This window comes from Perna viridis, chromosome 15 (assembly GCF_037379345.1).
Source record: "Perna viridis isolate PV_CMFRI_1.1 ecotype Kerala chromosome 15, ASM3737934v1, whole genome shotgun sequence".
Classification (NCBI taxonomy): Eukaryota; Metazoa; Mollusca; class Bivalvia; order Mytilida; family Mytilidae; genus Perna; species Perna viridis.
Window position 1 is genome coordinate 10,942,349 of NC_142459.1, and position 25,384 is coordinate 10,967,732.

At 32.6% G+C, this 25,384-nt stretch overlaps 1 protein-coding gene across 1 annotated transcript; it reads right to left on the minus strand.

Annotated features, from left to right (window-relative positions):
• Positions 1-25,384, minus strand: LOC148596911 (uncharacterized). Its single transcript, XM_088563916.1, has 19 exons — positions 25,268-25,384; positions 20,720-20,767; positions 19,076-19,152; positions 18,222-18,293; positions 17,482-17,602; positions 15,905-15,987; positions 14,976-15,044; positions 14,145-14,247; positions 13,015-13,161; positions 12,361-12,378; positions 10,306-10,419; positions 9,779-9,892; positions 7,614-7,727; positions 6,933-7,039; positions 6,381-6,474; positions 5,407-5,664; positions 4,465-4,553; positions 3,718-3,817; positions 1-247 (listed from the first exon to the last, which is right to left on the minus strand). The coding sequence occupies exons 1-19, from the start codon at positions 25,299-25,301 to the stop codon at positions 21-23; spliced, it is 1,989 nt and encodes a 662-aa protein (XP_088420042.1). The 5' UTR covers positions 25,302-25,384; the 3' UTR covers positions 1-20.

Consider the following 25,384-nt stretch of genomic DNA (forward strand, 5'->3'; position numbering starts at 1 on the left):
TTGTGCGTTGCATCATTTCTTTATTTTACTGATATTGTAGATCTTTCGCAAAGTTGACGGAAATGACTGCCACAATTTCGTATCCCCCACTGGTCACCAACCAGGACCATGCAACCACGAAGATGATATGGATCGTCTTTCCAGTTGTGATCGTCATATTTTAAAGGATTCCCAGACCTCCATCTCCAATAGCCTCTATCTTTAGATTCATTTTGGTAATATCCCCGTAACCAAACCTCATTAGGCTCTAGACAATCATGATGAAAGCAATTATATCTCACAAAGGAAGGAATTCAAATTCAATATTTTTGAAATAATAATTTAAAAACGAATTATGTTTTTATATCTTTTAACGATTATTTTATGGATAACTTAGAAAATAAGCTACAATTATCTGGAAAATCATTTTTCTTCTTTTATTTGTTTATTTTGAGACATATGTTTACAAGACAATATTGGAAGCAACAGTTAAAAAAACATGTACAAATATTAAGGTCTACAGCTTAAGTATCACTCCACATAAGAATCATGGAAATTGTGATTCATGGTTGGAAAGCCTACATATTTTTTATTTTTGATATTTTGCTCAAAATATACAGTACACAGAGAGTAACATATGCTTTTTCATAAACCCCTTGTTCATAGAATATAAAAATGATATACATTGTACTATAGAATTCAAAATTAAGGGAGATAACTTTGTAAATTAAATGGCGCCAACATACAACAGAAGCTATTGGGTTTTCCATGTGGATTATCTCCGAAAAGCAGACAGATTGGAATTAATAATTATATATTTTATCAGATAGGCCTATAAAGCAAGTTAATAACAAAAATTAAAAAAAATGTAGCCTGTTTTTAAGGTGTATCAGATTTTACAGAATTTTCATGTTTCTTAGAAAGACTGCTACTTAAAAAAGTAATAATGTATACTGTTACCTAATTAGTATATATGGTGCGCAATATTTTGTCAAAGTTTTAACTAGGATGTACTAGCTTCAGTCGATCAAATACAAATCTTGATTGAATCTTAACACATGTGTACGTTTTTGTTATAATATGGGGTAGGCATTGCCTAAATCAGCGAGCACCGTGATCTTTACCATGCATGTACCGTCTGTACGAGACTCGTAACAATAATAAAGGATATTACAAAGAGGGGGGGTCAACCCGGATGAATATTTTGGCTTCGCAGGTGCAGTATTTTTATTTACATTTAAGCAGCAAGCTATATCAATATTTCTATTTGAAAATCTGTCCTGTTGATTAATTGGGGAGTTTCTTCAATATATGAATATCTTGAACAATGTTTTTTTCAAAGAAATTCCAACCCAATACTCCCCTTTCCCCCGCTTTCAAAATGGTCACTAACTTTTTAGCACAATACTTTATATTTTTATCCCTTGCAACTCTAGCAACATTCATTTCCTAAGTTTTGGCCGGTCAGATCAATCTGTGCAGATACAGGAAATAGTACAGTTCTCCATGGATGGTGGGAATATTTTACACATATCATGTGACGTAAACGAAATTCAGACGACAGCTGCAAATTCCAAACAAGAAAATGATTGCTTTTCCCATCTTAGAAAAGCTATGCTTCGATTCTGATAATATAATCGGAGTTATATTTTTCCGAGGCGGGTTAGGTTCTTGACAACAGCAGAAGTGGAACAGCGGAGATACACGTACATACATCCACGTGTTTCTCGAACATAACATTCACGTCTTTAAATAAGTAAAACAAATTAGAAAAAAAGACTTGAAAATTATCAGAAAATATGAATTTAATTTTACTGAAACGTAATCTTAACCTATATTATTTTATTTGTTTGATTGAAGGAAATGATGAATTTTCTCCGAAAGGACAATCATTGTTTGTTACTTCCGGGACGTGACTTTTTTTCGTTTCTATATTGGGAAATTTAGAAATTTAGAATGTACACGTAATAACGGCAGAGCTCACACCGCTTTGCGGCGCTCGGTATTACTTTCTACGACCATCCTAAAAAACATTCCAATCCTCTCCGGACAAATTCATTTTGATTTATTTTACATTAATTTATGGTGACTTTCTTTTCAATTCATGTTTTTGTTAAATCTTTAGCATAATACTGCTGTCTTGGGATACTGCTGTTATACAAAAAATAGTTCCGCCTTTTCCCGCTAGCAACTTTTCTATTAAAATTCTATGACAGCAATTAAACTAATTTTAATTTTAAATTTAAACAAGCTTGTTTTAGAGTATTTTTTAATCATTACAAGTGTCGCAAGTTCATTATTCATTGACATTTTTTTAACTATTAACCGGAAATACATTTGTACAATATTTAAATTCTGGTCGTTATAGATTGAAAATGTTCATGCTCACACGATTTCTTAAAATAAATCATTTTGAAAATTTATACTCAAGTAATTTTGTGTCGGAGACACTCCTATGATTTTAATATTGATAAATAAAACACATTGACCAATAATAACAAGACCATTTAAAAATAATAATATGCTGATTCCCTTTCAATTTGCAGAAATATGTCATTCGTTGTAACCTCGAAAAGGATAATAATATTGCCAGTTTTAATATTTTATACAAGAATTGAAATTAGAACTGTTCGCACCCTTACAATCTGCAGAAATATGTCATTTTTGAGTAATTTAACAGAAATCAATATGTCAAAGCCAAACAAATGATGCTTATTTTGATAATTGTAACATTTTAAACATTAATATAAGATCATTAAGGATATTTTAATTTGCTTAAAAAAATATCTCATTTTCAAGAATTTGTTCTGAAATATATGTATCACAGTCATCAACATAATAATGATATAGACAATTCTACATTTTTTACAGTAATTGTAGACTAATAGGTATATTGAAAGTGTTCGCACACATACACTTAGCAAAACTATGTCATTTTGAAGATTTTTGTCTGAAATATTGAATGTCGCAACCACCAACTGGATACAAATATTGCCATTTTTAATATTTTTAACAATAATTTGGGACCATTATTGAAATTAAAATTGTTCGCACCCATACAATCTGCAGAAATATGTCATTTTTGAGAAATTTGAAATTAATGTGCCAAAGCCACACACATGATACTTTTTTGAACAATTTTAACATTTTAAACAATAATATAAGACCATTTAGGATATTTTTAGTGTTCACACTCATTTAATTTACACAAATATCTCATTTTCAAGACTTTGGTTTAAAATATAACAAACTCCAAAAAAATCTTATCTGGACAATTTTAACATTTTAAGAATGATTTTAGAAATCAAATTCATTACAATTTACACATTTTATATAATAATTAAATTTATCTCATGCAGCTAGAAATGGCGATAATACATGTAAACAATGCAAATATCGCGTGATTTCGGTAATTCTCGAACTCGCCGGTGAGATTCTAAAATCAATATTGACTGCACAAAGCTTTCAATATCCTAATGCATTATATGTGTTTGACAAAACATTTACTTTACTTTTTTCTTTTCGGAATGGGAAAAGGCATTGGACAACGGGAAATATGTCGATGCAATGTGTGTGGAAGAATGGGGAATAGGGTATGGGGTAATGGGGTATGGGCTATGGGGCAATGGGGTATGGGCAAGTGGGAAGTTTATCCCATACAGGGACTGTAAACACAAAATATCACTAACAAATTAAATATCGCTTTGTAAACACATTGTGTATTGTTTTGGAGTTTACCATTGTGAATATTTCTGATGAAATGCGACACCGCAAGCTGCTCAGCATCGCTGTCTATAACAGCCAGTTCCATCTGTCGTTCATGATTAGTACATGCATCCTATAATGCAACGACTTAAAACTCTGATATCCCGTATTTCTAGGAAGTATCAAAATTCTTCAAAATGTTTGATATAGTGCATAAACGTTTTATCTGTATATTTACTAAAGTCTATACATTTTGAATAAACTCTCTATCATATGAAAAAAAATAAAAAACTTTATCATATTCATTAAACATACGTGGACAGATTACGTGACGTTGTTTTTGGTGGTTTTTTTTTACTATCAATCTTCTCTTCTAAAACATTCTTTGAATTTTTGTTTTGTTTTGTTTTTTTTATATTATTATTATTATTATTATTATTATTATTATTATTTCTATTATTATTATTGTTGTTTGACTAAATTATCTTATAATTGTAAAATTATATTCATTTTCCACAAAAAAATATCAATAAAATCAAACCAAAGCAAGAAAGATAACTCTTGCAAAGTGTCAATTATATAAACTATCTACATATTTTAACTCAAAATTCTAACAAACAATTGCAACCTGGGACCTATTTTGTTGTACATGTATGTTACCGTTAAAGAGTTAGACATTAAAGTAATTTCATTTGGTTTTAAAATGTATGATATTAAATGAAGGATTTTTTTAAATGTTTAGCAAAAACCTACACATTAAAATAACTTGATAGTGCTTACAATGTCATGGTGACTATGTTTGGCTTGCGAAAGGTAATAACAGTGACCGTCGTATTGAAAGTAATTATTCCCTTCACAATGATGTATAGCTGTTAGGAAAAGAAAAACGAACAAGACATGGTCATATATGTTACTACTGATTACCAACTATTGTAACTATGGTAACAGTTAAACTGTCCACCTTACATAAGTTGCCGAACTAAGCTATACAAAATAAATTATCCTATATTATCTTTATATGTTCCTAATTAGTCCAACATAGAATGATCTGAAGATATCTTGATTGTTACCTAAATTTTGAATGAGATTAGTAACAGATAATCATAGTTGAAGCAATGAGAACAGATTATGTAGACGACACTTTCAGATGAACTAGTTTAGATTAAAGAAGAAACTTTGCACTCAGCGTTATTGACTTTTTTGTTAATTACAAATATATTTAATTGATCAATTTTGGTTTAAAATCCCGAGGTAAATATTCGATTAATTTTAGAACAAGAACGATTAATAAATCCAGCATATCCTGACACGCTTAGTGCGCTAGCTCACAGAAGCAATATAATGTAGACACATTTGTTACTTCTTGCCAGCCAAACAATCGTCAATGTAACCACCGAAATGCCGCGTGCTCTGTAGATAGTCTGTGACTACAAATTTCAAAGTTCTTGTTGTGATGAAACTCACAACCACCCACACTCGAGGCAAGCATTAAACCCTGTGAGCTCGATCCTATACCACGATCATGACAATAAGTTTTTTTTTTTTTAAGTTTAAATCGGCAAACAAAAACATAACTTCACATTGAAGAAGTCTTATTATTAAGCTTTCTTTGAGGTTATTTTTCATTATTATTTCATTTGATTTTTTTTTCAATTTTTTCACTGATGATAAAAAATAGCCTGATCTTGGCCGATATTTCTTTCAGAAAATTTTCATACGTACAATTGAGAGTTGGTTGTTTTGGTGATAAAGCCGCATTAGGACTAACAACAACAGACTTGCACAAGTGGATATGTGGAACGGAGCAGCGGCGATGGTCCCACATTGTTCTGTCCATAGCCATGCAATAGGGATGGTCGTGATTATCTTCGTCTTTGCTTTCCCAGTGATGGTTGTTCTGTGGAATCTGATTATGATTTGTCCAGTACCATCTATTTTCATCAATATTGTACTTTCCGCCCAACCAGAACGTTCTTATATCTGTTGAAAGGATATGAAATAGTTTCGTTTCCTAAGATTTCATTACGTTTGAGCCCTAACAGCATGGGCCAAACTCCGTAATGTTTTATAATTATAACAAAATAATACAGTAATATAAGTTGTAATTAATTGGATAATGTTTTTCTTCACAATATTTTGTGTTATAATTTTATGATTTTTCATCAATTTGTTGGTAAAATAATACTTAAAATTTGAGAAACTACATTAAATATAATTCAAATTGGACTATTATGGATTTTTTTTTCTTGATATGTTAAACGTATAAAAGGGGAGGGTTCTGACTACGCCAAAGTATTTCAACCCTGCCGCATTATTTGCGCCTGGCCTAAATTGGGAATTTTTATCCTCTATATGCCTTGTTTTGTTTTCACGTTTAGTTAATTTTTATGTTGTTGAACCTGTGTATAATGATGTTTTAGGGCCAACTGCAGCCTGCCCTGAGATGTGAAAGTTTTCTTCGTCTTTCATTGAAGCCCAAAGATTAGCCTTGGGCTGACATATTTTCATCCCGCTGGTGTTGTTGATTTTTTTTTTTACATTTTCACAATACCTATTTTCGTTATATTGAGATATGGAAGTGATAAAAATACATTTTCACTAAGTGTATGCATGCTTACATGTAGATTCAAATATTCACAACACCTGGGCTGGAAAAGAATGAAAACCGGAATCAATGATAATCAGACATATTTTACCTTTCATAACAACTCTTATATTGTACCAGATGGCATCATGCTCCTGATCAGAATCTATCACAGCAAGTCTCATGTTTCTCTCAATGCATGGGTCCTGTTTTTTGAAAAAAAAATAAGCTGAATAAAGAAAAGATGGTGACAATAATGTTGTCAACTTGGCCTAAGGAACTTTGTTTAGAGGCCATTTTTTCTCCTGCTATAACGCAGAAGGGAAAATAGACATGTCTGTCCCCATCTCTCCGTCCGCCTAGTCACATTTGTTCATGCATCTCTTCAAACACCGTTTGAAGGATTTTGTTCAAAATATCTAGGATTATGTCACCACACGTAGTTGATCATATTGCGCCACCATTTGGATTCGACACAATTTTACTTTTGCACTTCAACTTTTTTTATTGCTGGAAATTTGCTTGTCCACTTAGAAAAATCTGTTTCAATATAGAAAATGATAAGTATGGATCTAATTGGATTTCAAATAAACCATGTATCTTAAAAGTCGAGTAAATCCTTCGGTAAAATACAGCGTCTTGCTAAACAATTAGATATACCCACCGAATGACTACTTTTGTGTGTTTTCCATTCTCTCAGCTCCGTTGATAGGTAATAACAGTAGTTTTTCCATGTAAAATATCTTGAACCACTACAGACATGGCCTATAGCTATAAAATGTAAGAAAATAACATGTTAATTTTTAAATGTACATAAAGCAATAGGCGTTACTGATTGCTTTATTACTAGAATGCATACAATGCCTTTGAAGTATTTGAGAGTTTGTACAATGATTGTTTTATCTAATTTCAAATGACCAAGTCTTTCTGCACTGAAAAAAATTCCAGCAATATGAACATATGTTATTTTGTGTAGAAGCTCAGTAGTATGATTGTGGTGGTTTAAAAAAAAAGAACCGTAATTTAAAAAAGGAGTTACGACGTTATTATAGAAAACATGGCGTGACGTCATAATGTATAACACATTATTTTGCTCTTTTCAAGCGTAAAACTCTCGATATTTCTTTAAAAAAATGTATACATATGCGCGTATGAATGGTCTAAGTGATTCAATAAATGAATGCATGAAAGAATCAATTTTATGCATCACATCAAAGTTAACATAACTACATTTCAATAGAAATCCTTGTTTCGTATACGACGCTTTCCGTCATGAACTCACTCATGGCTGTTCTCAAAAGTGCACATACAACACACTCAGTTTTTAAATAATACATCTTCTCACCAGTTTCGCAATAAGTACCAGTAAATTTGTCAGGACATGTGCAAGTATAGGAAGCAATTCCGTCATGGCATGTACCATTGTTCTTACATGGAGAGCTTTTACACTCATCTATGTCTAGAAGAAAACAGTGTAGTGGATTAAAATTACAATTGATCCATACATCGTCTGATCGGAACAGTTATATATTTCATTATTTTGTATTAGACATAGAACATAGTGGTAACTTGGAACATATCTAACAAATTGTTACATTCTGGTTTCAATTTTCTATGATAGTTTTGTTCTTTATTTATTTTGCATTGATTGAATTAATTTCTCGTCAGAGTCAGATGTGTATATTCGTAAAAACCAAAATAATTATTTGAATGTTTCCCAAGTATAAAATGGGGTTCTAATTTAGACAGTGACATTGTAAACCTACAAACTAAATTCTGGACAAAAAAAGAAATCAATGGAACCAAGACTCTAGCGGAAATCAAATGAATGTAATCCAGGGACAAAGACCAGACAAAGAAAACAGGCATACACAACAAAGAACATAGAACAACCAAAACATTACATACAAAGTAACAAAAGTAAATGACGCCACTAAAAAACTGGAAGCATAGACTAGGTGCACCTGTAGGGTAAGCGTCGTCTGCTTTTCATATACACCCGCCGAGTTGCTCATAAAAAGGTAAGTCAAGGATAGACGATGAGGAAAGGCAAACTATAACACATGGAACAAATCAGTTTTCGTGATTCAGATTGATACACCACTAAAAAACTGGGAGCATAGACTAGGTGCACCTGTAGGGTAAGCGTCGTCTGCTTTTCATATACACCCGCCGAGTTGCTCATAAAAAGGTAAGTCAAGGATAGACGATGAGGAAAGGCAAACTATAACACATGGAACAAATCAGTTTTCGTGATTCAGATTGATACACCACTAAAAAACTGGGAGCATAGACTAGGTGCACCTGTAGGGTAAGCGTCGTCTGCTTTTCATATACACCCGCCGAGTTGCTCATAAAAAGGTAAGTCAAGGATAGACGATGAGGAAAGGCAAACTATAACACATGGAACAAATCAGTTTTCGTGATTCAGATTGATACACCACTAAAAAACTGGGAGCATAGACTAGGTGCACCTGTAGGGTAAGCGTCGTCTGCTTTTCATATACACCCGCCGAGTTGCTCATAAAAAGGTAAGTCAAGGATAGACGATGAGGAAAGGCAAACTATAACACATGGAACAAATCAGTTTTCGTGATTCAGATTGATACACCATTACTATCCACGAGTTCATGGTGATGACCATAAAACTTCTTGTGCCAAAATAATCCTGTTCCAGAAACCTAATGGTAAGGAATCTAGCTCGATACAAAAATTCTGCGCAGTTACAGCAAGTTCTGGCATAAGGTACTCCATTCATAGGTGCTGATGATATGTTGCCACAGATGAAAGAGAAATTGACAATACGGAATAAAAGTCATCGCGTGTATCGTATAGTTTGGTTAATAGTTTTCCTTTACCATCGATCTCGAAGTGTAAGTCAGGATATAAGGCTGACTTCACCTATCTGTAGTATCCTTTATCCTAAGTTCTTTTGGGTAGAGGCGATGAATAAACTATTCGATGAGCGAATAAAAAACCCACCCTCAGTACCAGTGTATCCGTCATGACAAATGCATTGAAATGAATTAACTCCATCAAGGTATTTTGCATCGTTCTTAAAATTGAAGCTACTGCATTCATAAATGTTCAAACGCACATTTCATTAATAATTAAAAAAAGCATCGTTTTTCATTTAACCGACAAAGCACACATAATTCTAGTTGCATATAGTAGATACAATTCTAAATATTTTATGGCCATAAAAATGTTAAATGACTACAATATCTTTATTCGGCATTCTTATATAAACCTCTAACATCGAAAAACTTAACTACTCGAAAACTCAAACCTTATCACAACTTGATTTTGCTTTTATTTCTTTGAGATGCACAATCTTTTAAAAAAATATCATTATCACAGCTTGATTTTGCCTTTATTTCGGTTGAGATGCACAATCTTTGAAAAAGATATCATTACATTATTAATTAGGATGTTAATTCTATGTGCGTAGCAACACTGATGTTTCATACCTTAAATTGTTAACAAATTAAAACAACAATTATCAATTACCTGTTTCACAGTCAGAACCGTTATATCCATTTGGGCATATGCAAGTATATGAATTAACTCCATCTAGGCATGTTGCACTGTTCTTGCAAGGGGAGCTACTGCACTCATCAATGTCTTCAAAAGATATTTTAATGAAAACAACAAGACTCTTTGGTTTGATCAAACCAAAAACACACATGGTTTAATTGCATGTAATAGCTGGCACCATTTAAATCATAATAGAATTATGGCAAGGTAAGATGAAAATAATCTTTAATTTATTTCGAGTTTTTATACATTTTCATAAACATATTAAAGTACTAATGTATGTAAACCCTTCACAAATATACAGATGGAAGCAATTTCGTCATAGCTACTTAGTATTTCCTCTCTCTCTCTCTCTCTCTCTCTCTCTCTCTCTCTCTCTCTCTCTCTCTCTCTGACTCTCAAGTTAAACAATGTAGATATAACATTTCCTGGTATCAACAATGTGTGTTCATATGTTATAAACTGATTCAAAACACTTCGAAGTTTCATTACTAACGTACCCGTTTCACAGACAGGACCGTTATATCCACTTGTGCATATACACGTATAAGAATTAACTCCATTGAGGCATGTGGCACCGTTCTTACATGGAGTGCTACTGCACTCATCTGTATCTGCACATATAAAATGCAAATTCTATATTTTAATTACTTAACTCGAAAGCGTAAATACATTGTTGTATACCTAATACCTGTACGAAAATGTATGATCTCTTACAAAAATCAGACTAAATAGTTTATTGGAATCAAATATTTTTTGAGTGTTAAAAATTCGCTTGAAGTGCTTGATTAATTAAATATCCACGTGGCATCTCTCAAATCTAATCATTTTTTTTATACACCACACAAACATAATAAACAAAAATCCACATATATTATCAAATGTTTATTGAATAAATACAGATATGAATATATTTGTTCGAATTCTTTTAGAGAATTTTTAGTAACAAAATACATTAAAACAAAACTATCTTAATTGCACTTTATTTATATGATTACAGCACTCGAACAAACAAAACAAACAAAATTTTCATATGCTTTGGTGAAACCGTTTATCGACAAGCAAAATGAATTCATTGTGAACCACTTTAGTGCAGTCTTCTTTATGTTCTGTTGCCAATAATAACATATGGATAAGATAAATAACGAGCCTTTGAAGCATCATTTGGTAGAAAAACCTTAATATATAACGACGAAGACTTCTATATCTATGCTACAAATATTTATCCTGTAGAAATGTCTTTGAATAAAGCAAAAATTAAAGATCAAAAATGTAGTTTTCTTATCTTAGTATAATTTATATCAATAATGGTACTCATAAAAGGGATGATTTTTCATTCCCTGTTGTCAACTACCCGTTTTTAGATTGTGACGTCACCGTGTCGCCATCATATGGTGTATGCATACAAATTGTTCCATTCGATCGTAGTTGTACAATGTTTCGGATTTTAACGTTATATAACATATAAATTATTACATCAAGGTTTTCGATATCATAAGCTTGTTAAACATTCACAAAAACACATTCTAAAATACAAATGTACTTGTAAAGAATTAATACGTTCGGGTATCTCTCGCTCCTTATTCAACGGCGATATTCTACACAAAGCACGCTAAGCTTTTTACTAACCCAACACCATGAACCTGTTTTTAATAATCCTGTGAAGGACTGTTATGGATCATTATAGGCGTTAACAGTATTTCCTCGACTATAATGAAGTGTACCGAATAGTCGCTGTTCACGATAGTCGGTGACAATATTTCCTACGCGTATTATGTACTGTCCCTCACTGTAAGAGGTCGTGATAAATAATTGCAATATTAGAGTAGTCTATTATGAACTGTCGTGGTTTTTAACAGATCATTATGGATAATGGCAATTCGTGTTGATCTATCATGATCTGTATTGCCGCGTTACAGGCCATGAAAGGCGATGAAAGTATTCTTTTGATATTTTGTGCACTGCTGTAGCCTGTTATAAATTGGGACAGATTTTAGCAATTTTATTAGACCTGCAATAGTCTGTGACGATTCTTCGAAATCCTTGACTACTAGTTTATAAATACAAATTTGTCCATTAGTTCTTCTTATCTGTTTGTCTTTTTTTTCTAAGAAAAAACATGTAATAGTGTTTTGGGGACAGATTCAGCCTGTCGTGTGGAGTGAAGGTTACCTCGTCATTCATTGAGGGCCAATCGGTGACCGTGGGCTGACATTTTTATCCCGCTAGGGACTCACATTATCAGATTTTGACAAATATATTCAGGGCGCTGTTAATTTTGTGCTTACAATATATATATACGTATGTATTTATACTAGTTTAATCACAAGCTGTGGCTAAGTTATGTTAGACAAACAATGTTAAATGAAGAACCCATTTGTCACAATGTTAGTTTAATTAAGTAATTCATAAATTTTATGTTTTACATTTCAGCGATTAAGTAAAATCCTTATATCCAAAAATTCAGAAACGAACAAAATCAACTGTGAAATAGAAGTGTTATCCAACATGCATGATCTTTACAAAAAAAATAATGAAATAAACATTTTACTTACCAATAGTTTGACCGGAGCCTGAAAACTCAAATTCTCTTAATTCAAATATAACTACTATATAAAGGTTTAAGGGACTTCCTAACTATATAAGAATTGCTATGTGTTGCAATTTGGCATTTGTTGTCTACAAATTTTGAACAATTTATTCATCAGTGCTCTTGGAAGGTATTAAAGGGAACCAAAGTTATAGCGGTAATCAAAAGAATGTAATCCAGGGAAAACGACCAGACAAGGAAAACAGGTATACAGAACAAAGAACATAAAGTTACTAAAATCATTCATACGAAGTAACAAAAACAAATGAGCAACGCGGACTCTAAAAAAAACTGAGAACTTGGACCAGTTGCACCGGTAGGGTAAGCGTCCTCTATTTTTATAGAAACACCCGCCGAGTTGTTCATAAAAATTCAAGTCCGGGTAGACGAAAGAGGAAAGGAAACGATGATTATTAAAGAAAAATTAAATTGTTTTTAAAGTAATGATACAAAAATACCAACACTTTAAATCTTGTATCATATATATAACTTGGCACTTGTATTTATGTAAATATAAATATCCACAGTTTCACATATAAACATTTAAAACATACACTGCAGCAGGAACATCAAAACCAAAAGTTCTATATTTACATGAATGTTATCATCAAAAACTTACAAAATCCACATGTGTGTGGGCATTGATAGTACTTGAAGTAGACCTCAGAGCAGTGATGAATATTATGAGCGCAATCTACCGTATAATTATCCCTACATAATGAGAGTGGTGGTGGTTGTAGTAGTTGAAGGTTCGACGATGGACTGCCTACAAATAAATAGCGATGGAGATTGCAAAATAAAAGAACTTTATACTTGAAGATTTGTTTTGGGTTTAATACTAATGAAAAATGTTTGACAAATCGAGCAGTCCTTGTGTTTTGGGTTTAATACTAATGACAAATCGAGCAGTCCTTGGTCTGTACTTACTGTGGCTTGATGTTTTTTAAGTAAACATAATCATCGGCCAAAATAATGTGTATCATAGAATTGGAATGCATTATTTTAATTCTAAAATGATCAGTTCATAAACTTCATGTCGTGTGATAAATACACACGCAATAACCAATAATTCATTATTCGATTGTTTAACCTTAATCAAAATAAAAATGCTACAATTTTTATGCCCTGCCATAAAACATTTCGTATTGGCTATCAATGTATAAGTCTGCAAACTTTCTGTAGACGAGCGACATCCTACTCAGCTACATGGTACTAGCTCACCAAAACAATAGACCTCAAGTGCCCAGACACCCCAATCTATACCCATTCAAAGTGCAGAAAACTAAATGTGAAGTTCAGTTTTTCATCCGTTTAGTCACATTCTCCTGTGTTAGGGTAAAGAAACTGTACATTTGTTTTTCAAATGGTAAAATATATAACATTAAAAAAAGCATTTGATCGTACAACATACTTATTGAAGTATCTATTTGATGTTGCAGACTACAAAACTTAAATTGATTATCATTTTAATATATCTCTCACCTAGGGGACATATACAAAGCAAAATGGTCAGGTATCAATTTTGTTGGTATTCAGCAATAAGTTGTGTTAAATATCATTTGTATTGCAGATTCTACCTTTCAAAAACGGCGGCTATGTTTTTTCAACGGATCAAAAATAAAATATATACACTTTGTACATGATGTTTCAAATATTTGTTAACAAGACGACAACAAAGTATAACAGACTACCACAGACGCCAAATGATGAAAATTTATGAAATTGTTGAACTATAAGTACAACACCTACCAGAACAAAGCTCTCTGTTACAATTTTCATTAGCACAACACTGTCCGCAGTACTCATTTTGAAATGAATGTTGTTGTTCATTTGTGGTATGATTACCGCAGTGCTGCAAAAATGTCGTGCTTCGGTAAAAATATATCTGTATATACAAATTATTTAAAAAAAATGATTGTTAATATCCTATGTTGTTTACCTCATTTTGAGTACGACCCTCCACCCATATCGCACATCCAATCGGAACAAACATGTAAAGTTACAATAAACGAAATAGTGAAATTGATGTAATATCAACCCTAAACTTTTTTTTTCGTATTTTCCCATAGGCCGGTGGTCCTTGAGAGGATACAAGTCTTAGAATGATACAGCATATTTTAAAGATTTTGGCATGTAATTTTCACTACACAACAGCATGTTGTCCTATATACATAAACAATATGATGAACTTTGTTGAAGCCAGATTTCATTTTTTACAACTTTAATCTTAACAAAGACTAATAGAATTTTCCTCACAATACATGTTCTATTTGCATAGCATGTTCATCACTTATTTGGGAAAAAATTGTACTTAGATCTGTATCGTATCATATCGGAACACGAGTCTGGTATCGTGGTAAATGGTGTCGTATCGTAACCATAGTATCTTAATATACCGATAACGCAATGTATGGTTTCATCCTTAGACTCTTTTAAATAAAACGGCGAGTCCGATAATGATTTATTAAGTGAAATAGGGAGAAGGAATATATATTTAGTACGAAAAATGTATGGATTGAATTACGTATTAATTATACCTCGAAAGACAACAATTTTCAGATGTACAACAAAATCACTTACCTGTTTAGATGTACAGCCAAGTCTGTAACGTCTTTCATGGTTGTGTATAACTGTTTGTGAGTAACATACCTGCAATACAAACTTTCAAGGTTGATATACATAAAGAGATCGAAGTTATATACAAATACCTAAAAAATAATTGGAAACACTATAGATTTGTATTTGGTTTAACTCTTTTTGGAAATAAATTGAGATATATAATATTAAAGGTTTCATACAATAAATCTTAGCGATAAAAAGATTGCATTCGTATAATTTACAATTAGAAACAAATTACACGTAATTATACTTTTGTAAATGAATCCTTAAAATTGCCACTTCTTCCGTAAAATAGACCAATACCTTCGTGTATTCTTTTCTGAGCATGATTCATTTTTGTTCGTGAGCAGAATCCAGTATTTAATAAGTCGCGATGGAATAGAAATTACGAAATAAAGCAGGCACCTGTGGTATATTTTGTACTTTTTCTACATGTAATTAAGTTTTAGGTTTTCTGATTAAGGAATCGATACGGAATCGATAGTTTGATGCTCCGGAAAATGTATAAAAATAATGACTGTAGAATGTACGGTTACTAGCAAGGAGTATGCTAAATTGAATCGCTGCATACTTCAAGCTTCATGTAGAAATATTTTATTACTTAAGTTTAAAGAGATGAGATACGGAATAATACATAAAAATAAATTGTATAGTATGAAGATCAAGCTAAATAAGTTCTATAAGAAGTTTTCATATAGAATTCAAAACGACTCGAAAAGATGGGTTTGAATATTTGATTATTTACATGTAATGCATAATAATCAATACTACCTTAAACAGACGAAACTGAAGCACCACTGAAATAAACAAAATAAATGAAAGTTCGATTTGCATATAATAGTTAATACACAAAAAAGATTGAAATCAAAGTAAAGTAATGGATTACAAACCTCGTCTGGACCGCACTGTACTGAGGTGAAACAAAAATCGGTGGACATGGCGTATTTACATGATAAACATCGCACAAGTTTGCCTTCAAATAAAAGAAATATAACTATTGAAAGTGGTGGTCATGGTTTTTTTTCAAATACTGACTTTCCTTAGAGAACATGACTAGTTGACTACACGTGTCTGTTTCAAAACTCAGTTTTGGAATAATAGTATGTCGAGGAAGCATGCGCATTTACACTTTTTAATAAAGTAAAGATGTGTACGGTTGAATTGTCAATTCTATATTATAAGGGGTATGTGAGATTGGGAGAATGGGGTGATCGAAGTAACTTTTTTTTTATTTGAAAACAAAATATTAAATTTAAAACTGCTTTAAATATAAAAAAAGTAAAGATAATGACATTGCAGACCTAGATATATGCAAGAATGTCAGGACGTGGGCGATAGCAACTCCGTGATAAACGTAATGGCGATTCAGATGCGACCTTTTTTCTCTCTTAGTGGCTACAAACCAATAACTCCAGCATACAGAGTTGTATGTAATAGTTGATCCGAATATGATATGTTGTGAATGAGTATTGTACTCTGATTTTTAGTAGGAAGAAGTCATCCTTGAAAAAAAAACAACGGAATATTAGAGGCGCGGATCCAAGGACTGGCGTATCGGGCGTACGCCCCCCCCCCTCCCCACATACTCAAAGCCCGGATACGCCCCTGCATTATAGTTAACTGTTCGTTTCCGGTCATAATTCCTAGAGTAGTGTTTAAAATTGTATCATAAGTGGAATAAAAATAGCACATGTAAACTGGATGCTTACTGGACTTTATTCGTATGGCAATATTTCGGGATTAGCTTGACTTTCTTAAAATACCAGAAAACAATATGTCATTCCATAGTTCAAAAATAGGAAAAAGTGGCCCAGTGTAATAGATTCCGCCTTGTAGTTGCTATCATTTGTCTCTATATATTGTAGTGAAGTAAATTGTGTATTTGATTCTTTTTTTACCCCTGTTTTCACGTTTTGGACATGTCATCATATTAAAAGGTTCTTACATGAGTGAAGATCAAAGATAGGCATTCGTTCATGAGTGTGAGAAACTCGAGTCTTTTTCACGAATATCCGGTACAAAACTACCGGAAAGTCAAAGAAATTCTCCAACAAGTGAAAGATAACTCGATTTTTGATAAGGTAAGAGTACCTGTTTATTTCCCTGAAAACATTTTCTCGGTTCTCCTAGAAAGCGCCACAATGTCTGGAAACAAAGTACATCGTGTGTATTGACGGACGTCAAAATTGCATGAATGAGAAAATCTGAACCATTTATGGAGGTAGACCTAAAGTTATGGACATAACTCTTACAAACATTGGAGCGTTTGAATGTATTATTTGTCATCAATCTCATCTAAGCATCAAGTAACTTAGGCCGATTTTGATCTGTTTCAAATAGAATCTTGGTAGGCATTGATAAAATATTATATGATATAAACATATGACCGATTTCAAGAATTGTGTCCCCTACCCCAGGTCTACCTCCTGAAATGTAATTTATTAAAACAATGTTTTATTGTACATACTTTGTACATGGGTATCACATATTTCTCTGTTACAGTAATCAGAATTGCAGCACTTAGAACATGGAGTAATAATTCGTTTTCCGAGTATTAACCCACTACTAGATATTTCCGCCACGCATGCCTAAATGTAAAAAAAAGGAGATGTGGTACAAAGGATGTATGATTGCCAATGAGATTGTCATCTACCAAAATCCAAGCAGCGAATAATTTAACTTCTACAGGTCACCACAAGATCTTCAATAATGGGCAAAACCCAAACCATAAAGTAACCTGTAACCGGCTCCAAAATGTAGCGTTATGTTATTAGCCAAACGTAATTGTTTAAGTGATACATGACTTAAGGTTTGTGGTTTATTACACTTATTTCATAAAACCTTACATAAAACATCTTAATGTGTGTTAACTTAAAGTATGAAAAGAAAAGTGGGGTCACCGGGCAAAAAAATATTGATGCTAGAGGATTCGGAAAATCTAACAAAAATGACTGAACATGAGCAGCAGCAAACCCTTAATATTTAAGTATTTATGTTTTATCTGGTAATGGATCTTGCTTTTTTATGCTCTAGGCCATCCTACGGTACAAAATAAAACTGAACCTTTATTGTATTGTAGATATATATATATATATATATATATATATATATATATATATATATATATATATATATATATATATATATATCTGTGTGTGTGTGTGTGTGTGTGTGTGTGTGTGTGTGTGTGTGTGTAAATCTACTTACAGATTTCGATCTGCACCCTGATTTGTAGTAACTGATGCCATCGACTGTTACTAATCGTTCTCCGTAACATTCCTGAAATTTAAATTGAATCATCAGCTTTATTGTGTTTCATTTGTTTGGATTTTTTTCTCATATTTCTGTGTGGATACCTATAATTACGGCAATTTTCCAATTTTAGTATGATTTTTTTAAGCTGAGATGATCGTAAACAATTTTCTACTTGACAAATTAATAATTTTGCGTGCATAAAAATACTTAAATAAGGTAAATGTGTGGGAAAAAATTCATGCCATTTTTTCATAGTGATTTTCAACTGCTGTTGACCTATTAGTGTCTTGAATTGACAAATTTTACAAATAGTTTGATAGATACTTCTGGAGGTTTCTATGAATTTTTGGATAAGACAAAATAAAATATATGTGTTTTGTTCTTCGTGTGCCACACCTTAACCCATTTTACCAGATTTGAGCAGGGAAATACTTAAAACTTAAACATTAAACAACCACGTTAAAGGTGTTATTTTTGAAAATATTGATTTAAGAATAGTGAAAAAAAATCCAATGTTTCATGACATTCTTTTTAATCGTCTTCCATAAAAAAAAATAAAAATCCTAAACTAAAAACAATGTTCTGATTTGAGCTATTTTCTGTGAGTGAATGCTGGTGGCATCAATTGTTTTACTTTAGGTTAGGTTATGTCTTTTTTATAAATATTAAATGACTTTCTAAATATTAAGCCCATATGTTGCTCAAACGTTCAATTCCACACCAACACTCGATTCTTCAGATTACAGAAATAATTTCGAAAATAATTTCTTGAACCAAGGTAGGATCCACACAAGATTGTAACTTGCCTCGTGATCGCCACATTCAATTATGGTGTCGCAATCTCTTTGATGAGGAAGTCGGTCACAACTATAACATTTTGTACCTGAATATAACAAAAACACAAAAAAAATGCAAAGTTCGACAGTGTCTTATAGTAATATTTAGATCAAAATGGCGTAAAAAATGCAATCTCACGGAAAATATATAGTCGTTATGGGATGTGTACAATTTCTGATATAATGGATATCACCCTGCTTACTGTTCGGCCTGTACTTTTATTATTCCCTTCCCGATATACGCTGTTTATAGGCAGCCCTATATCAAACCGTGTTCCATAACCTACCCGTAGTTTACCTATGTATTCCTTTAAGTATTAAAAAATCATATAAAATAGAATGGAATAAAACAAAGATATAAACACAAATCTACCTTCGAATGATAATCGGATTTCCTTTTTGTTTTCCATTTTTAATTGTTTTGTCGTTTTGGTTTGTTTGTGTGGTTAGTTTTTATGTTTTGCTTTGTTTTTTTTTTTTTTTACTATTTTATTTTTTAAGAATCGTATTACAAAAACATAATTTTTTGTAATTCATGAGCAGTAACATAAAATGAATTACTAAATAGTTGTGTTTTATTGTGTCCAAAGCAGTTGTTGTGTACATATGTAATAATTGTAAGTTCACAGTTGCCCAAATGTTCGGAGTTTGACGGGACCATGACAACAATTTAATGAACATATGGAAAACCTTGTAACTACGATATACACAAAACTTTGTATAACATACCAAAAATGCAATAATATCGTTTTTAAAAACGTCGGATAGGGCAATCATTAAACCACAGTTCGATTCTTATGTTATATTGAGTGCAATTGTTATTTTTTATACTGTCTTTTCAATATGATTTACGTGTTAAGTGTTCATTGACGAAAAGGCAATAATACGAAAATAATTTTGAAAACCCTGAATAACACCGAAAAACATTCATTGCATGCAAATCCTTTTCACCATTAAATAGAAGAGAAATTGATTTTGACTCAAGTTTAATGAAACACTACTACTAACACCTAAACCTGAAGCCAGAAACTTAGCACTTTCTGGATTCTTGGATAAATCAGCTGTCAAAGCATGCAAAGCAGTGATATATTCTGTATAGCTTAAGCCATGTTCATTCAAAAATGACATTTTAAGATATTCCGAATGAATCATAAGGTTAAAAGGTTAAACCTTTACTTGAAAGAGTAGTTCGCTTGTCGATTAAACATTGACATTTTCAACATTTCAAATTGCATGCATATGAATAATAACTTTTCAAAGATCAATGCAAAATGTTACCACTTCATCTTTACAATCGTACCAGCTACTACTGTGATCGTTTAATTCCCTTCTGTGATAAATTAACCCCTCTGTAGAGGTTTACATTATCAGAAGGGGGACATGTTAAAATAACCCCGATGGGTAATATTTTATACGATATATTGACCCCTGGGTTGAAATATCATATAATATTTTAACCCCTGGGTCAATATTTCGCTGGGGTCAACATATCATATGACAGTCAAAATGGCAGCTTGAGGTTTGGCTAGCCATAAAACCTTCTTAACCCATAATTTAACTTTAAAATCTAAAATAACAATGCAAAATGTTACCAATACTTCTTTACAATCTTACCAGCTACTACACCATTGAACAGTGCTGCCGATGACAATATTAGCGTAACTGAAAAAAAAAAATGAATATGTACCCCACGTTTGCTGATGACTGTAAGAGTAATCAAGGGAACCAAGGTTATAGCGGCAATCAAAATATTGCAATCATGGAACAAGACCAGACATGGAAAACAGACATACACAACAAAGAACATAAAGTAACTAACATCATACATACAAAGTAACAAAAGCAAATGAGCAACTCGGACTCCACTAAAAACTGGGAGCATGGACCAGGTGAGGTAAGCGTCCTCTGCTTTTCTAGAAACACCCGTCGAGTTGCTCATAAAAAGTCAAGTCTGGGGTAGGCGAAAGAGGAAAGGAAAACTATGACACGTTTAACAAATCAGTAAGGTATGCATACCATTGTCGACAACGATAAATGTCCATACTGTTAATACATTGAAACCATTGAACATATTTTTTTTTTCGAATACAAATATATATATATATAAAGTTTGTAGGGAAAATGTTGAATTGCAAATCTGTACTGAAAATTTGGAGATACATTTGTTGATTTCCGGTTTTTATTTTGTATATAAAAACAGTCGATTACATTTCACAACAAATTGTGGTCCGGCAATGAAAATTTAAATTCATACATCCTTCTATGTAAACTTTTTATCCATTTCACAAAAGACGTCAATCAGTAATGTGTAACAAAATTTCTTATATATTTAAGAACTTGAAGTGCTACAGAAAGTCTCTTTAAGAAAAGACAAAATAGACATTTACTGAAGTATGTTTACATGTATATTAGAAAATCTAAATGCAGCAAACATATATTGTCTGTTTTATCGAAACACCATTTGATTAGACTTTTTTATGTTATTTTATTTTTGTTTTATTTTGTTTTTGTTTTTGTTTTTGTTTTTTTTTGTTTTTGTTTTTTTTGTTTTTTTTGTTTTTGTTTTTTTTTTCTTCAAGTATTTAAAACATTACTTGCTGTCATCCCTAGAACTTGTTTCATCAATATATATTTACTGTATTATACTATGTCATATATCTAAAAAGGCCCTTTTTATTGTGATATTTCCGACAAATAATGTATGTGGTACTATTTATGCAAATATTTATTTTGACACCTGCTGCATCGCAGATTAATACATAGAAATACCAGTGTCCTTGTTTCTGTCTGCGTGTTAATTCTCCTTTACACATTATTGGCGCAATGCATCGGAAACCGTAGGTATAGAATTTATGCACTTTATTTTCCTTGAGGCGGAGACATAGAGCATTGCAGAGGCATCTTTGTAAACTATAAGATTTATCAATCACACATCTATATCAGAAACATCTTTTTTTTAATCCCTTAATATAAATGTAAGTGTCTTAGTCAACCGAATACCTTTCTAAAACCAACATGTTTTAAAGTATAAATTACGTTCGTTTTAAACAGGTCTCACTGGAGTCTAAACCGCCAAATAAATGTTATCATGCTCATAAAATAAATAACAATTGTTTGTTTTTCTGTTGTTCAATATTGTGACGACATTTTCAAGGAATTAGATTGATTGCGGTTCCTTTCCCCTGTCTCTGTTACCTCTTTTAACGGTATCAAGGTAGACGTAGTTACAATGCATAGATTACTTCTTTAATTTATAGATTAATCATGATATATCACAACCATACAATAGTTATGTATTCAAGTACATGATGCTACTTTCGGTTTTGATTAGTGATAAGCTTTACTTTGGCATAGTAAACTATGTGGAATGAAACGTAATTATGATAATGACTTTTGGTATCGCCAAAAAAAATAAGATAGACTCTTCTAAACGTGGTATAAAAGTAATTGTTACACGTTAGTAAAGGAAGTTGGTTATAGTGATTGTAGTTAGCTTATTCTCATATCTATTACAGGCAACTTGTATCTGATTAGGCATACAACGTTTCAAAGGATAGAACGCACTGTTATATCTGGGTATCACCATACAGCCTGAGTAAGGCAAAGGGGTATAATCAAATATTGAAGGCGTCATATCCTTACACATCACGTACGTAGGGACGCATTGTAAGGGCGCATTGTCAGAGAGCAATGCACCCAGAGGCATATTGTAACGGCGCATGACTAAAGGTGCATTAAAATGGCGCAAGTCGTTAGATTACAGTAAAGTGGCTTAGCTAATCATACATTTATAATCAAGATAGTAATACCCTACCTAGGAATTGACCTAGTACGGTCCCGGAAAAACATGCTACATTATGTATATAATCATTGAATCAGTATCACATTCTCAAAATATTTTTTTATAATTTTACTGAATCCGTGCGTGTTCAAGCTGTCAAAACAAAAGGCCCAGGGCACCGCTAAGCTTGTCGTAAAAGGTGACTAAATAGTGCTCAGAACCCTAGCCGGGGGCTATGATACTTTGCCCACAGAGCAACTGGGTTATGTGCCCTAGGTGGTGGAATTGGGTACCCCTGACATGTTACATGCTGGAGTCGTCAGGTCATAATACGAAAAATCTGACCGCAAACCATTGTGGTGCATCGTGTTGGAAAAGAAGCCACGTTCCTCACACGTTAAAGACTGTTGTTTCCTTCCGGAGTAGGAACCATTGGGCTCCACAACAGGAGGCTGAATTACCCGACCCTTCCCACCTCTTTCTCTATTTTCAGTAGCAATTAAAATTTGTCGATCCCATTGTCCGTGTGTCCCATCCCATTTTTCATTTCATGTTCATTTTATAATCCATTTCCATCGTCTGATTATAGCTGAAATATTGCTGATCAGGCATTAAACCCCAACAATAAATCAATCATTACAATTTTACTGACATCATTGACGCTTGAGTGAGTAGCCATTGTATGATATTAAATATTCAGGCTATTTCGATTGCTGATTTTCTTGGATTGTATCAAATGAACATATAAGCGGATATTCATTTTTTCGCAGATTCAAAGAATGATGTCGTGTTATAAATCTTTTTGGCGGGAACTAAAATTGGTACGTTTACAGTACTTCGCAACTGTATTTGCGTACCTACATGTACTTGAATATTTCGTAACCAGGACAATTTAACGAGAATGGATATGGTAACAAAACCCTACTGGTATGAATGATTTTAGCTGAAAGCCACCCATTGGTCTCCAATGAGCCACGAAGAAACCCTCAAATCGCATAGCGCTGAGGTTATCCCAAAGACAAAATTATACACAGGTAGGGAGATATACTACTTCAAAGTCCACTAACATTACACGCAAGTGAGAGGTCATTAGCCTGCAGATAATAGATAAGCCGATCGTCATTCGATCTGTAGTACACATGTAATAACCGCCAAGGTTATTTTTGTTTTTTAGTTTACATGCATTTGTTGCGTTCCAATATGCATGTATTAGTTATTTTTTCAAGGATAAATAAGACCATCTGAAAAAAGTTGTTCTTTGAAACATGGATTAGGAAGCAGCGAGCAGATATCATATTGTTTCTGAATACAATTTCAAAACAATGAATACTCCTCGTTTATTATATATACTCCATATTTACAACCATTTCAATTCCCCATTTACCTATCCCCAGTCTCTAAAGAACATTCCGACTTCCTCGTGGAGAAAAATCTCAATAAGTTCTACATTACGAACTTTTATTATGTAGTTTTGTATACTTTTAAGTTTAAATTAATATTTTTTTTTATAATATATCTTTTGATATGATAGTATGCACTTTAACCGGATTTTCAATTTAAAACCCTTTCACCTCATATTCCGACTACTAGGAAGTTACATGGACTGTTCGGAAACTAGATAAATGTATAACCTAATATTTACTATTCCAAATTATTGTTTATTACAGAATACAGTGAAACCTGTCCAAACCATAACCGTAATTATTTTGAAACCTGCCTATATCAGACACATTTTAAGAATCACCTTACCACCGAATTAAGTGTAGTTTGAACTTTGGTAAGCCGAACACCTGTCAAAACCAAAACTACAAATAACGTTCTTTTCAAAGACGTTTTACTCTATTCTTATGTTAAAGTTTAAGTGCGCCAAATAACGACATCTATAGTACAAAGCTGAATGTTAGTCAAAATTGCAATTAAATACGTACACATATTTAATTGATTTCATTTTGAATGCTGATGAGTATTTGCTGGAAAAGTAATCAAGGGAACCAAGGTTACAGGGTAATCAAAAGAATGTAATCCAGGGACAAAGACCAGACATGGAAAACAGACATACACAACAAAGAACATAAAGTAACTAAAATCATACATACAAAGTAACAAAAGCAAATGAGTAACTTGGACTCCACTGAAAACTGGGAGCAATGACCTGTATAAAAACGACCAGGTTACACTAGAAACTTTATATCTATAATATTAAGGTACGAAAACATGTATTGGATCGAGGGAAATATGCCTGAATGTTCGATTTTATCCTACTATAACTTTTCTTATAAACATCTTTCCATATCAGACACAAACATTCCATAATCTGTAAAAAAACAGATACATGTAAAAATTAAATCAAGCAATAAATAAAGAATAACATTATAACATACAAGCTAGGCGATCATTCATGGCATTCATCCACATACTATGGCAGATACAAGCATTTTCTGATATGCAGATTTGATAATACCACGCACTTTGATTGAAGATCTTACACGTGGTATCAA

What these genes read in the sequence shown, in the direction of transcription:
- LOC148596911 (XM_088563916.1), bottom strand. Translation starts at nt 25,301, where the DNA reads ATGTGGATGAATGCCATGAATGATCGCCTAGCTT. An exon ending in TTGAATGTGGCGATCACGAG is followed by an intron (nt 18,294 to 19,075) that starts GCAAGTTACAAT and finishes TTTAAATTTCAG; the next exon opens with GAATGTTACGGAGAACGATT. An exon ending in CACACAAAAGTAGTCATTCG is followed by an intron (nt 6,475 to 6,932) that starts GTGGGTATATCT and finishes TTCAAAAAACAG; the next exon opens with GACCCATGCATTGAGAGAAA.